The sequence below is a fragment of the Suncus etruscus genome, chromosome 8, assembly GCF_024139225.1.
Source record: "Suncus etruscus isolate mSunEtr1 chromosome 8, mSunEtr1.pri.cur, whole genome shotgun sequence".
NCBI classification, from domain to species: domain Eukaryota; kingdom Metazoa; phylum Chordata; class Mammalia; order Eulipotyphla; family Soricidae; genus Suncus; species Suncus etruscus.
Window position 1 is genome coordinate 11286706 of NC_064855.1, and position 16580 is coordinate 11303285.

The 16580-nt window shown below is 37.3% G+C and overlaps 3 protein-coding genes across 3 annotated transcripts in view; all 3 read left to right on the forward strand.

The window, feature by feature from the left end:
* LOC126015454 (NADH dehydrogenase [ubiquinone] 1 alpha subcomplex subunit 6) overlaps positions 1-16580 on the forward strand; it is a 566806-nt gene that overhangs the window by 539784 nt on the left and 10442 nt on the right. The window lies entirely within an intron of this gene.
* Positions 1121-2056, forward strand: LOC126015794 (olfactory receptor 148-like). The gene has a single exon (XM_049778375.1). It carries the CDS (start codon positions 1121-1123, stop codon positions 2054-2056), a length of 936 nt encoding a protein of 311 aa, XP_049634332.1.
* LOC126015441 (olfactory receptor 148-like) lies at positions 15251-16183 on the forward strand. The gene has a single exon (XM_049777966.1). It carries the CDS (start codon positions 15251-15253, stop codon positions 16181-16183), a length of 933 nt encoding a protein of 310 aa, XP_049633923.1.

Here is a 16580-nt window from a genome sequence, read left to right on the forward strand (position 1 = left end):
CTTGCCTTTAGTGCTGTAGTGCTCACTGGATATTTTATTCGATATTTCTTTTTGTATTGTTGTGGTATTTCAATTCCTTTTTTCCTGTCCTCTCTCACACCGAGGTTGAGAGTCTCTAGAAGGACTACACCCATTTTCGGCTTATTTGATTTTTACCCCACTTTGCTTACTCTTTCTTCAAACAAAACCACATAACTTGAACTATCTAATTCCACCTCTCAAACAGAGGGAGAAATAAGGGAGGGTACCAGGACCAACCAGATATATGATCACTAAGTAGTAAGCTAGACACAGAGGGAACCGCTTATTCTAGCAGCCCGGGGGGTGAGGGTAGGGGGGTATGGGATGCGGGGTGGGAACGGGGGTGGAGGGAGGGCAAATTCGGTGATGGGAATTCCCCTGATTCAATGTTAATATGTACCTAAAATACTACTGTGAAAGATATGTAAGCCAATATGGTCAAAATAAAAATTATTAAAAAACAAATAAATAAATGAAGGTTCTTTAAAAAAAAGTATACAACTTAATCTGTGAAAAAATGGAAGGTAAAGATACTATCCCATTATATTGCTGCTATTTTTGAACTATTTTTAAGGGGTTTGGATCTCACATGGCAGTGCTCAGAAGTTGTTCTGGGGGGCCCTAGGTGACCATATATACATTTTAAAATCAACTTTTTCAGTAATAAGAGTATTCATAGTAAGAAATCTACCAAATGTAATCAAAATATAAAAAACAAATGCACCCGCCAATTCAGACATGACTAGAGGAGCAGGTATTTAAACCTGCCTGGTGGAAAGGGAATGAACAGAGTGTGGGACAACATCTGACATTTGATGTCATGTAGACATGATAGTGCAACCAGAGAACAAAGATTTCAGGTTGGTGTTATTTCAATTCATTTTAGGCCCACATTCAGAAAATAAAGAGAATGTTATGAGATATGAACTTACAGGTTGGTTTACTAACTTAACTGGTAAACGATTTCAATAGAAAATCTATTTATATTTATACAAAGATCAGGAAAGAGAATTGGTTTGATGATCAATGTGGCTTTGTTCCTCCACCTTCATTCTTTCATGAGTGTTTTCTCTATCCAGACCAGTAGTCCTGCAGGCACATGAGGAACCACACAGAGCTGACTGAGTTCATCCTGTTGGGAATCCCACAGACCCAGGGAGTGGAGACGATGCTCTTTCCCCTCTTCTTGGTCATTTACCTCTTCACCCTAATAGGAAATTTACTCATTCTGACAGCAATTGTTTCCTACTCTGTCCTCCATACCCCCATGTACTTCTTCTTGGGGCTCCTGGCCATTTTGGATATAGTTTTACCAGCTGTAACTTGCCCCAAGATGTTGATCTATCTCTCTGGCCAGAGTCGAGCCATTTCTTACAATGGCTGTGCCACACAGATCTTCTTCTATCATTTCCTGGGCTGTACTGAAGCTTGTCTCTATTCTGTAATGTCCTATGATCGTTTTGTGGCCATCTGTTACCCACTGAGATACTCCCTCATCATGAGACCCGGCGTCTGTGTGGGTTTGGTCATAGCAGCCTGGACACTGGGCTTCGTTCATGCCTCCATCCTGACTGCCTTCACTTTCAGCCTGACCTACTGTGGTCCAAATCACGTGGATTATTTCTTCTGTGACATCCCTGCTGTCTTGCCCTTGGCCTGTGATGATACCTCACTGGCCCAGGCAGTGGGCTCTGCAGCTGTAAGCTTTCTGGTTTTATTATTTTGGAGCATCATTTTCCTCTGTTACCTGCGCATTGCGATTGCCATTTTGCAGATGCGCTCAGCAGAGGGCAGGAAGAAAGCCTTCTCCACCTGCAGTGCCCACCTTGCTGCTGTCCTCTGTTACCTCGCTCCTGTGGTCATCATCTATCTGCAGCCCACACCCAACCCCTTGGTGGATGCCACAGTGCAAATATTTACTAATATTGTCTCTCCCATGCTGAACTCACTGATCTTTTCCTTAAGAAACAAAGATGTAAAAACATCCCTGAAAAAAGTGTTTTGCAAATATTTACTTCGAAAGAATAAATTATAGGACTGGATAATAGTGCAGTGAGTAAAGTACTAGCCTTGCATGTGGCCTTTCTATCTCCCTATATGGTAGTGGTCCCCAAACAGAGCAAGGAGTAAGCTCAGTGTTTCAAACCCAACAACAACAATGAATGCATTATGGAATTTGTGATGTAGAAAATATGTATGGAATAAGTGATGTAGAAAATATATTGTCTCACACTCTCCTTCTCATTCTTCTTCTTAACTAAGTGAATAACTGAAAATGTTTTCTCCTTTATATTTGGTTAAGAAATATATAGTTTTTTTCTATAATCCATAGGAATCAGTGAATAACCCTAATAATAAAATTATTATTATCCTATATTTATTAGTGTTGGGTTTCAGTGATCAAGTAAACAGTGAGACACAAAACAAATTCCATGTATTTGAAAAAATTAACAGCTTTTAAAGTATGAGAATAAAGAATTGTATCCCATTGCCATGACCTTATTTGTAAGTAATTTCTGAAAATCAACTATAAGGTAGGGTTAAGGCAAAGTTTCCAATTTCTTTCTTACATTTCTTTCTATTATTATTTTCAGATAACATGGTCATAATAGTGTCATCATTTAGCTTTGTTGTACAAAATCATTGCACCTCACCACCACTACCTCCCAAACCTCTCTCCCATGGATCACACATTTGATCCCACTAGTCCCCATCTTCCTCACCTCCCACTCGACAACAATTAATAATGCGTAATCTTAGGTTTACAGTTCAAGGGTTTGTTGTCATTTGATACTGAACATTCTCTTGTTTATCTCCTAATACATCACCCAAGGTGACATCATGTAGTATTTGTCCCCATTTTAACTTTCTTCATTCCCCATGATTACTTCCACAGCAACCCATATTGCAGCAAACGACAAGATTTTATCTTCTTTACAGATGAATAGTATTCTTTTGCATGTATGTAATCTCAATGTTTTTCATTCATGCATGCATCATTAAGACATTGAGGTTGTTTCCTTATGCTGGCTATTGTGCTCAGTACTTGTATATCTTAAGTTAATAAGATGTACACCATAGAATAAGTACACCATACATAAGAGTGTACAGCACCCTTCAAGAGTGTACCCCTCCCACAACTGATGTTACCTGTTTTCCTCCCACCCTCACCCCTGCCTGTCTCCAGGGCAAGCAATTTCTCTCTTTCTCTCTCTTCTCCCCCTCCATCTCCCTCCTTCTCTCTCTCTCTTTCTCTCTCTTTCTCTTCCTTTTTCCTTATTGTCACTGTGGCTTTTGATATTGTTAATAAGGGATGCCTTGAATAGCTCTTTCTCCTCTTTCAGCACCAAGTTCTTGTTCAGAGTGATGCATTCCAACTATTATTGTCATAGTAGACCATTCTCTACATTATCTGTACACACCACTCTTTATGGCAAGCTTCCTATCCTGGGCTGAATCTTATGACCCTTATCTCTATTGTCTATGGATATTATTGTCATACTATATCTTGTTTTTTTATATACCACAAATGAGTGATTGTTCTATGTACATCTCTTTCCCTCTGACACATTTCTCTCAGAATAGTCGTCTCCATATTCAATCTTGTATAAGCAAATTTCATGGCTTCATTTCCTAACTTCTGCATAGTATTCCATTGTTCAGGGATCCTCAAACTACTGCCCATGAGTATCATCAGGCCTGTCAAGGACATTTGGCTGCTAAGTTTTTTTGCTGCCATTGCCTCCTGTTCTCCTTAACAGCAGACTCTTCCCAGGCCTGCAAGGGTCCTCAAACTACCCACCAAAATCAGGCCCATAGTTAGCCATTGAAATACTGATAAGTTTGTTGATTTAACTTTACTTGTTCTTAATTTTAAGTACTGTATTTGTCCCCCCCTTTTTTTACTTCAAAATAATATATGTGCAGTATTCATAGGAATTTGTTCATAGTTTTTACAAACTATAGTCTGGGGCTCTAAAAGTCTGAGGAACAGTGAACTGGCCCCAGTTTTAAAAGTTCGAGAACTCTTGCATGATGAAAACTTCAGGCTCCAAAACTAGGACCTGGAGAGAAGCAGGTCAAGAAGCAGTAGTCAATGCAGGAAATAATTCACACAGTGAAAGTGGGCAAGAATGGGTTCAAGAATTCCAACACTCAAGGTAGGAATCCCACCACACAAGCCTTCAGCTCCTAAGAAGGAAAGCAGCTTAGTGGAGGAGGGCCAATGAATGAGTGTCCTGCCTTCCTGAAACCTAGGTGTTTTTTTTTTTTAGCAAGAACCAGACCACACCCTATGGTAGAGAAGGAATACTAAGTAGGCCTCCTTACTTAGTAATCCAATCACCTAGGGTGGAGAACGAATACTGATTAGGGTAGGGCCCAGTTATCCAACACTCTGAAGATATACTACATTCTCTTTAGCCACCCATCTGTTATTGGATATCTGGGTTATTTCCAGATTCTAGTATTATAAATAGTGTTGTGATAAAATGGAAATGCAGAGGTTGTTTTTGTATTGTTATTTTCTGTTCCTAGGGTATATCCCTATGACTGGTATTGCTGGATCACATGGAAGCTCAAAATAGGGAGAAGAAATCAAGAAACATTTCTTTAAGAAATACAGATGGCCAAAGGCACATAAAAATGCTCTATATCAATAATAATCAGGAAGATGCAAAAATAAGATACTATCTCACACTAAGGAGACTGACAGACATTACATACGCGCAATACACACACACACACACACACACACACACACAATATAAAAAGAACAACCAGTGCTGGCATGGATGCAGGGAGAAAGGGACTCTTCTTTTTTTCTGGAAAGCAATATAAATATTCTTCTCCTGCTTTTTTTTTTTTAATTTTTATTGTGACCAAAGTGCATTACAAAATTTTTACTGCATTATTTATGGTACATAGTGACAATGAACGAGGGGCATTCTCACCACCAGTGCTGCCCTCACTCCGCCCCTGTTCCCAGTATGCATCCCATATCTTTCTCCTCTACCCCCCAGTATGCTAGTGCAGCTGGTCTCCACTTTACAGCTTGTTGTAGATTGAGAATCTATTCCACCGTCATTGGAGATAAAAAGGATAAGAAAAAGGGGAGAAAAAATTTGGTGACAACTACCAAAAAAAGAAAGAAGAGAAAGAAAATAAAGAAAAGAAAAATGGAAGAAAAAAATTGACCCAGCAAATAAAAATAAAAATAAATCTCTAAATAATAACCACAAAAGTGAAAAAGAAAGAGAAAAGTGGAAGAAAAAAAGAGAAGGAAAATAAAGTCAAAAACTAACAAATCAAACAAAACAAGAAAGAAAAAGTATGAGTGCTGGAGTGGTAGGGTTTGGCGTTCCCCCCACTTTTTTTTTTTTTTTTTTGCATAGGCACAGTAAGCATTGGGGAAGAAAGGGAATTCCTGTGGCCTAAGAGATTCAGGGTTTCTCCATCCTTGAAGCATACTATCATGGGATCAAGCCCTGGCTCCATATATACTCATAACCCCATCCCAAAGGCTTTTTTGTGATGCCAGGAAAGTTTCCTCTCGGTTGTGTGTGAGAAAATCAAGCCACTGTAGCTAGCAATCTTGGTATTTGTGCGGGTTTTAGGTCAGGGTCTAGGATAGATTCTCTAGATTCTAGAGGTTCCTATCCATCATTGTGGTGTTCAGTCTTCTGTAACACTTGCTCCCTGTTTTTATTCAGTCCCTAAGCCGAAGCCTAGGATATTATGGATCCGAAGGTTCTGCTCAGTCTCTGTTGTCCAAGTTGGACCTCTGCAATAAGACATCTTCTCCCACTTTTTAACAAAATTTTACCTGCTTTCAAGTAACATGCCCACCAATAGTAAAAAGAGGGCTCCTTTGTCACCAAGACTGCCAAATTCTGGTTTTAACAATTTTTTTGATACTGCCATTTCCACTGGCATGAAATATTATACCATGGTTTTTTGAGTTTCAGTTTCCTAATAACAAGAGGTAATGTGTATATTTTTATATGTCATTTCATATATCTTTACAGAGGATGCAATCATTTATTTCCTCTTCCCATTTTTATGAGGTTATCAGGGATTTTTATTGTTGAACATTGTGGCTGCTTAATATATAATTAGAGTCAATACCTTATCTGACATATGTGAAAATATTTTCTAAGAGTAATGGTTTTGGGGCTTATTATTTGTCGTTATTTTGTTGTTGTTGTTGTTGTTTTTCTTTATTTTTTTGTGAATTACTTTCACAATACAAAAACTTTTTTAAGAAGTCAGAGCTAGGGTCGAAGAGATAGCACAGCAGTAGGGTGTTTGCCTTGCATGCAGCCAAATCCAGGATAGACAGTGGTGCGAATCCCAGCATTCCAATATGCCTGCTCCAAATTATTTCTGAGCACTGAGCCAGGAGTAGCCCCTTAGCACCACCGGGTGTGACCCAAAAACAAACAAAAAAGTCAGAGCTGTAGTACAGTGGGTAGGGTTCTTGACTTGCATGCGACTGATCAGGTTTTGGTCCCTGGCATCCTATATGGTCCCCTAAACACTTCTAGTGTAATTACTGAGTTCAGAGCCAGAAGTGACACCTGGATGAATGCTGCTGGGTGTGGACCCCAAAAAATGTTTTTAAATTGATGTGATATAGTTTCATTTGTCTTCTTTTTTTTTTTTTTTTTTTTTTTTGTATTCTTGGCTAATGGAATAAAATAATGAGAGATACTTCTGAGGACAAATCCTGAGAGCTCTGCTAACATGCTCTTCAGTGCACATAATGGATCATGTTCTAATCTTTAGCCCTTTTTTAATTTATCTCTGTGCTCCAGTTCTATTCCACTGGTCTGAATGAATTTTCAATCTAGCATATATACTATTATTATTTTATTTTATAGTAAAATTTTAATTTAGGAAATACAATCTCATATACTTATATGCTCATATATCAATCTCATATACTCATAAATTCTCATATACTTTTTCTCAAAATAGTGTTAGCTATTTGGGGAGTTTTATGGTTTCATATAAATTTTAGTAGAGTTCATTCTAGGGTTTATTTCTCCACTTTTGATGAGAATTTATGAATGTTCAATAGATACATGAAAATAGTGGTATCAAAACTTGTCATCAAGTAAAACCAATTTAAAAAAATGTGATCATCTCTCATCTCTCAGTATTGGTAAGGATAAAAGAAAATCAACTTATAAAATGAGACTCAAACCATCTATAATAAATAAATTAACTTGTGAAAGCTACTTTTATATTTCTGAAATGATGAAGCTAAAACTAAACATTTTGGAAAAAGTATGTTATTTAGATTTCACACAATGGGCTAGTACAAGAAAAGAATTTGAGATATACATCTATTTTCTCCAGCAATATCAATTTTCTTTTCATAATAACTCAGAGTTAAGCATATTAGACAATCAAATTAGTCTAAAAGAAAACCAAAAATCAAAACGTTCATTTTAAAACTGGGATTATTATGGTGGTAAGGGGGAAAATGTATTTCATATTACTATTATTATTAACATTATGACGTTATAATGTCTCTACAACTTGAAAAATAAAGCTCACATGAAAAAATTATGTAAAACATTCACCCAATGAAACATGACTAATTACCACTATATAAATTATAATTATTAATTCAGAGGAAACATAAAAATGCTTAAGAGCTAATAGGAGATTATTTGAATTTCCCAACAGAACCCTCTCATCTCTATGATGGCACTCTCGAGGGTGTTGTAATTTCTTCAATAACCTTAAGATGAAAGAAAACAATTTGAAAATCGAAAAACAGCAGAGAGTAGAGCCAGTCCCTGAGGAACATCAATGACAAAACAAAGTGATAGGATGTGTTCCCAGATCAAAACACAGTAGTCAAGGAGATTCACGACTCAGAGCCCTAATTATTGTTACTTCGAAGTACTATGCACTGTTCCTCCACACTTAAGCTCACTCATCTGCCAGCATGCAATTGCTCCCTTTACACTGAAGATTCCTGCTTCTGGGATAAATTGTGGATAAGCTCTAGAAAGATGATAAGGTCATTTAAAATCTTGAAAAGATCACAGGGAAAGATTTTTTTTAATCTAATTTTGATCAAGTCACCCAAAGAGAGAAGAGGAGTATCAGATTATTAGCAACCAATGTCTGGGTTATTAGATTAAAACATAATATATTTGGGGGTCTATAATATTTGGGGGTCTGTACTTGTAAAGCTCAAGCCAAATTTCATGGCCCCCAAAGGGATGGAGTTTGTACAAAATTTGTGTGACTGTACAGACTCTGAAGATCAAAAGACAAGAAACACTGGTTTTTCTTCCTAGAGCCAGTCATGAATCCATGGACTATGTAAGTACTCCAAACATTGCTCTATTGCTCACTGTTACTTTGCCCTTCACTCTAGAGGCCCATGCTTCAGTGATGATGGGAGAACTGTCTGATAAGAGATGCTGCTTGTTTTATACAACACAAAAAGAGGCCTTTGTTCTTTTCTCTATACCAAGCAACTTGCATATATCTTCTTTACCCTTTTCTTCTCATTAATTTAGCATCTCTCTCAGTCTAAGTACCACAAAGTTACCCAGACACATTGTAGATATTTCTCTGACATAGAGAAAATATACATCTCTATGTTAGGGGGAAATAACCTTTCTGATACAGAAGAAAGGCAATCTTATGGTCTATTCCCAATAGGTGAAAAATATGTATTTGGGGCTGTCATGATTGATGAATAGGGCACTAGATGTCCATTTGGCTAACTAATATTTGATCCCTGGTCCCCATAACCCTGCCAACTATGATCAGTGAGCATTAACCATGAACTTCCCCAGGTAGAGATCAAAAGAAAATGAAAGAATGTTCAAATGGCTCAAGTTCCTTCTGCTTTACAAAAAAATGGAACGTTCCCAATTTTTCTTCAAGTCTTTGTTATCTACCCTTTCTCTTTCATGACATCCAACAGATTTAAGATATTCATAGTTATATCCCTGTATTAATTGCTAAACAAATGATATGTCACAAGACTACTGCAAATATTTTAAGAAGAAATCATGATGCAAAGCGTGTGGTTTCTCTCCAGCATTTCACCAAAATCTTTTAATTTAATCATCAAAGCCATGCTGCCAGTCATATGATATCTTACTTAGGCAAAATGTATTGCATGGATGGCACAATGTACTAAGCACCATGATAAGAATATACCAGAACACAATTAAAGTGTACTTGTCTTAAGAGACACAAGGTAGTCTGGCAATTAGAACATGACTATATTACATAGTAATTGACCCTGATTATTATAATATACAGCCTTTGGATACACTTGCCATAGTAAGCAGAACAAACAACTCCTTTGAAAAGATGATAGCAGAAGCTGAAAGAATAGAAACCACAAGCCCTCCTTTTGTCTCCAACAATCAGAACTGCAACCTGGATCCTGCCATGTCAAGTCCAAGTTCTTTCCAATATCATGCTGTATCTTTCCCAGAAAGACCTTGGATTCAAACTGAATCTTGAACCAGAATGTCTAAGTTTCTTTAATGATGGAAACTTTCATTATTATTGTAATTTCCATTCTTTTTTGTAAGCTTTATACTTTAATCCATCTTCCAACAAGATCCCAGCCTGGCCAGCCAGGGTCATCCCCCAAAAAAGATGAGCCCAGCCCAAGGTCATGAAGAAGATCAGATAGGAAAGGGATATAGGGAAATTCCAGCTTTCTTATGATCCTTAAAATAATTTTCTCTTGGTACCTTCCATTCTTGATTCCATAACATCTGATAACTAGGAATTGACTGGCAGCTTGTCCAGAAATGGCAAGAAATATTAACTGTTAATGCTGAAATAGGGTGGGTGGTCGCCAAAAATGAAAGAAAGAATAGTAATAACACTAAAGCCCCCAGAAAAACTGCCATGTGCTATTTTGTTCTGTGGGGATTATTATGTTTGTAAATTCATAGAAGTAACTATATGCCCATAATAATTATAGAGTGCTTGTTTCATTCTCAGTAGAGAATAAACAGTGGTCATGGACCTAAAATGGTACTTCTCAAAATAAAGTGGAGTGAGTTATCAAAGAATCCATTTCTTCTACAAGCTTAACTGTTATAACCTTAAAAATATTTTTCTTAAATAACATGTTTCTGGATAGAAAAAAAAATAAAAAATAATTTTAAAATATTTAAAAATATAAAGCAGCATGTTTGTTATAATATGTGATTTTTTCCATTTTTCCCGTATCTTCTTGCTATCAACTCCTAATATAAAGGGAAAATTAAACCTATACTGTATTTGAAATATGAAAGTGACTAACTCTCTTTGGCAGACCTCTGACAGGATACAAGGGCATGACTCATATTTTAACAGTTAGGGGATGGTTAGAAGCCTGGGTACTGGCATTAAGGAACTGGGGCAGGTCATGAAGCTATAGATGTTTCTTGTTACTTGTTTAAGTGCTAGCATGACTCAGGACAGATCAATTCACAGAGGATTTTGCAAACACCTTCCCAAACTGTGAGTATTTTCTATTAACTACACTCCTGCTTCTAATCAGTCAGAGATTACCTGATATTTTAACTCTTATCCAAAGGAACAAATAACATTTGCTAGGACCTGCAAGATGGCAAATGTTCCTCTCTGCATCTTTCTGTCAAATCTACTCAACAACCTTCAAATGCAAGGAGCCCCATTGTAGAGACAAAATTAGAAAAGTCAGAAAAATAGCAGTGAGAAAATTAGGAAGCAAGATGTCCACTTAAATCAATCAATCGATATGAAAAGGCTCTCCTTTCACTAAAACCAAAATCCACTGTCTCTACAGCAGTTACCACATACCCTTGTCTTCCCTGTGTCTGAGTGACCTGAGTCAAGCCCACAGGAGGCCTCAAGAAGAGACACTAATGGAAACCATGGAAACTCCAAGCCACAAAAACTCAAATCCACAAAAATTTATTTCAAGCCACATTAGCTTCTGAGCCCCAGAGCCAACTAAAGAAATCTTGGAGAAAGATGAATGCTGGCTATGCTCTCACAAGAACACCAAAGTGACCCCAAATACTCTAAAAAAAAAACCTCCAAAATATCTAAAGGTATTTAAGAACCTAAGACAATAAGAAAAAAAAGTGAATCTACTGTATATCCAGTCATGAAGTGACTATTCCAGTTCTCATTCTCTCAGGATCTCATGAACTTGATCTCAATCAGAAAACTCTGGCTGTGTCATGTGCTACTATTATATGTTTCTCAAATAGTATTTTTCATTACTTATGAATTCCCTTCTTTTCAATTCACATTGTGAATCACTTTCTTCCCATTTCATTTATATCATTCTCCCATTCCTATATGGATAAATGATTTGTTCTAGGCAACTATAAAAATGTCCAAGATTTATACATTTTTCCTGGTTCAAGAATTATTTAGTCTATTTTTCAAGCATGCCTATATTTCTCTCATCAGAAGCAAAAATTCAAGCTAAAAACAGGCTCATTATAATTACATACTAGGACGAATAAAAGCTGGCACGAAATAGTCTTAGACCCAAAAATTTGGTTTCAGAAAATTCAAAATATTTAACCAAACAAAAACTTTTATCGGGGTTAGAATTTTGTAATGCCTAGAGACACACAGTGTTCACAACAAGGGATACTTCATGGAACATAGTCAGTGCTTCCATAATAACTTCTCAAGTTTTAATTTAATTATTCTTTATAAGTACTTACATGCAGGGCAGTCAAAGGCAACATTATTGATTCTATCACCAACATCTGTGTTTTCTTTCAGGAAATGCAAATACCATTTCTTAAGAACTTCCTTTGTTAGATGTTTCTAACCAGTGTTTCCAAAGTCAATCCTGCCTATAAGATAAAATTAATAATTAGAATTGAATCTTGATAAGAATTTAAATTGGCCTGTAAGTATACTTTAAGGACAGGACACTAACCATCATACAGACACTAAACATCATGCAATTTATATGTACTTGAACCTTTAAAAATCACAGAAATAAAACAAAAAGAAATGAAATGCACTTTGCAAACTCACTAATTTTTTAAATGTTTTTATTGAGACAAAGTGAATTACAAGTCTTTCACAGCTATATTTAAGGTACATAGTGAGAGAGAATTAGGGCATTTCCCAGCACCAGTGATGACCTCCCTCAGCCACTGTTCCCAGCATGCATCCCATACTTTCACCCTTAGCCCCCTGGACTGCTAGTGTAACAGGTTCCTTTTGTAAATTACTAATTTTTTTTTTCTTTTTACTTCCACCCAATGTGACTGCTTTTTTTTTCTTTTTTTTTTAACACCACCCATCACCAGTGCAACATTCCCATCACCAATGTCCCAAGTCTCCCTCCTCCCCACCCGACCCCTGCCTGTACTCTAAACAGGTTCTCAATTTCCCTCATACATTCTCATTATTAGGACAGTTCAAAATGTAGTTATTTATCCAACTAAACTCATCACTCTTTGTGATGAGCTTCCTGAGGTGAGCTGGAACTTCCAGCTCTTTTCTCTTTTGTGTCTGAAAGTTATTATTGCAAGAATGTCTTTCATTTTTCTTAAAACCCATAAATGTGTGAGACCATTCTGCGTTTTTCTCTCTCTCTCTGACTTATTTCACTCAGCATAATAGATTCCATGTACATCCATGTATAGGAAAATTTCATGACTTCATCTCTCCTGACAGCTGCATAATATTCCATTGTGTATATGTACCACAGTTTCTTTAGCCATTCGTCTGTTGAAGGACATCTTGGTTGTTTCCAGAGTCTTGCTATGGTAAATAGAGCTGCAATGAATATAGGTGTAAGGAAGGGGTTTTTGTATTGTATTTTTGTGTTCCTAGGGTATATTCCTAGGAGTGGTATAGCTGGATCGTATGGGAGCTCGATTTCCAGTTTTTGGAGGAATCTCCATATCGCTTTCCCTAAAGGTTGAACTAGACGGCATTCCCACCAGCAGTGGATAAGAGTTCCTTTCTCCCCACATCCCCGCCAACACTGTTTATTCTCATTCTTTGTGATGTGTGCCATTCTCTGGGGTGTGAGGTGGTATCTCATCGTTGTTTTGATTTGCATCTCCCTGATGATTAGTGATGTGGAGCACTTTTTCATGTGTCTTTTGGCCATCTGTATTTCTTCTTTGTCAAAGTGTCTGTTCATTTCTTCTCCCCATTTTTTGATGGGATTAGATGTTTTTTTCTTGTAAAGTTCTGTCAGTGCCTTGTATATTTTGGAGATTAGCCCCTTATCTGATGGGTATTGGGTGAATAGTTTCTCCCACTCAGTGGGTGGCTCTTGTATCTTGGGCACTATTTCCTTTGAGGTGCAGAAGCTTCTCAGCTTAATATATTCCCATCTGTTAATTTCTGCTTTCACTTGCTTGGAGAGTGCAGTTTCTTCCTTGAAGATGCCTTTAGCCTCAATGTCCTGGAGTGTTTATTATATATATATATAAATATTTATATAAATATAAAAAAATATAAAAAATAAATAATTACTAATTATTTTTAAGTGAAACATCATAAAGATATGTTATTCAGGGATACTATGCATGCCTTTAAGCAGCATTGACCTGGTTCAATTTACTGCACTGCATTTGCTACCACAAGTACAAACACAAGTGATCTCTGAGCACAGAACACCAGAAGTATGCACTGAGCACGGCCAGGTATGGTCCAGAAGTCTAATGAACATATATAATATTGGAATAAAAAGTAAATTATGTGTGATGTACCACTGTACAGCATATATTAATTTAAACTACTAGGCAATAGCTTTAGACTGATTAAAATGATTCTAATTAAATAACGTCTAATGACATTTTCTAGGATGGAAGAAGGAAACATCTTTTCAAGGCTAATCAAAAGTAGAAATTCAATAATAGGGGCCCTGAGAGATAGCATAGAGGTAAGGCGTTTTCCTTTCATGCAGAAGGACGGTTGTTCAAATCCCAGCACCCCATATGGTCCCCTGTGCCTGCCAGGGGCAATTTCTGAGCGTAGAACCAGGAGTAACCCCTGAGTGCGGCTGGGTGTGACGCCCCCTCAAAAAAAAACAAAAAACACACGGAAATTCAATAATAGAACATAAGTTAATCTAGATATATATATGACAACAGAATGTTGAGATTTAATGTATTGTCCACTTTAAATTTAAGTATTAGATCTAATATATCTAAATAATTTTTTTAATTATCAAAAAGGGCAAGAGTTGTATCATAGTAATGGGCACTTGCATTAGATGCAGCCAATCCAGGACAAATGGTGGTTGAAATCCCGGCATGCCCCATGCCTGCCAGGAGCTATTTCTGACACAGAGCCAGGAGTTACTCCTGAGCGCTGCCAGGAGTAACTCCTGAACGCTGCCAGGTGTGACACAAAAATATTACCAAAAGTGAGAAAAATGTAAGTATAAAAAAAAACCACACAATTTTACATAACTAAAAACGTAATTGCAATTATTCAAAATATACAATTAGTAATGAAAGATCAAATGTCCTAAGTTGATGTCTATTACAAAATTGATTAAAATATAATAGACATAATACAAAAATCTTCAAATATTTAAGGTAAGAATAATGTCCAACTACATTATTATTTTTAAAATTATTTTATTGGATTTGAGTCACACATGTCAGCGATTCAGAGGTCACTACTAGTGGTGCTTTTGTAGAACAATATGTGGTTCCAAAGGTCAACTAGGTTTAGGAAGATGCAAGGTAGACACATTCATCCCTGTATTATAACTGTCCCTACTTCTTAAAATGGACATTTCTGGTACAAAATGACTAAAAGTATGAAACTTAGCAACTAAGATCACCAACGTAGAAAAAATATCCTCAGATTCACTGAACCCTACAATTCACACATAACTGGAGGCGCAGGTGCCCGAGGGGGAGAGGAATGGACAGTGTATGGGATATCTGACACGTGACGTCATTCGAACGTTACCTAAAGAGCCAGAGAACAAGGATTCTTTGTTCAAAATAATGAGGTTGGTATTATTTCAATGAATTTTAGATCCACATACTGTATATAATAAAATATATTAAGAGTTGACCTCATACATTGCTCTACTTACCAGGAAATGATTTGCATAGAAATTCATTTTCTTATATTTATAAAAATAATACCAGTAAGAAAAATTAGTTGGTAGATCGATGAGTCCTTGTGTCTGCTCAGCCTCCACCTTCATACTCTCATGAGTTTCGTCTTTACAGTCCAACCCTGCAGGAACATGAGGAACCACACAGAGTTGACTGAGTTCATCCTGCTGGGAATTCCACGGACCCAGGGAGTTGAGAAGATACTTTTTCTCCTCTTCCTGTTCATTTACCTCTTCACCCTGATTGGCAACTTACTCATCCTCATAGCAATTGTTTCCTCCTCTGTCCTTCACACCCCCATGTACTTCTTTTTAGGGCTCCTGGCCATTTTGGACATAGTTTTACCAGCTGTAACCTGCCCCAAGATGCTGTTCTATCTCTCTGGTCAGAGTCGAGCTATTTCTTACCAGGGCTGTGCCACACAGATCTTCTTCTATCACTTCCTGGGGACTTCTGAAGCATGTCTATATGCTATAATGTCCTGTGATCGTTTTGTAGCCATCTGTTATCCCCTCAGGTATTCAATCATCATGAGACCAGGAGTCTGTGTGGGTTTGGTCAAAGCAGCCTGGTGGGTGGGCTTTGTTCACGGTTGCATTGTAACCTCCTTCACTTTTAGCCTGACCTACTGTGGCCCGAATCAGGTGGATTTCTTCTTTTGTGATATCCCTGCTGTCTTGCCCCTGGCCTGTGATGATACATCACTGGTGCAGACAGTTGGTTCTGCAGAAGTTAGCTTTCTGGCTTTATTATTTTGGGGCACCATTTGCCTCTGCTACATGCGCATCGCGATTGCCATTTTGAGGATGCGCTCAGCAGAGGGCAGGAAGAAAGCCTTCTCCACCTGCAGTGCCCATCTCGCTGCTGTCCTCTGTTACCTCGCTCCTGTGGTCATCATCTATCTGCAGCCCACTCCCAATCCCTCTGTGGATGCCATAGTGCAAATATTTACTAGTATTGTCTCTCCCATGTTAAATTCACTCATCTTTTCCTTAAGAAACAAAGATGTAAAGAATTCCTTGAGAAAAGTGTTTTGCAAAGTTGTAATTACTCTTCAAGAGTAAGTTATTTTTACGTTATTAAAAAATGATATCCCAGATTGACAGCACAGCAGTAGGAAACTTATCTTGCATGTGGCCTACTCTGGTTCAATCCTGAGCTCCACTGGAGCTGATTACTGATCATTCCACAGGAGTTATCCCTGAGCACAGAGCAAGGACTAAACCTTGACTATGGCTGGTGGAACCCCAACACAAAGAAGAATAAATGATTGATTTTTACATTGTATGTAGAAAATGTGTTGTCTCATATCCTCTTTTTCTCTTCTTAAGTAAATGAGTAAATAATTCAAAAGACTTTCTTATTTAAATGTTGATTAGGAAGTATATATATTAAGAAATAAATAGTTGTTTTTCTATAAAGCATGGGAATCAATGAATAACCCTGTAATTATTATCATCT

Excerpts from the sequence above, each read along its gene's own strand:
- LOC126015441 (XM_049777966.1), top strand. The coding sequence starts at position 15,251 with ATGAGGAACCACACAGAGTTGACTGAGTTCATCCTGCTGGGAATTCCA.
- LOC126015794 (XM_049778375.1), top strand. The coding sequence starts at position 1,121 with ATGAGGAACCACACAGAGCTGACTGAGTTCATCCTGTTGGGAATCCCA.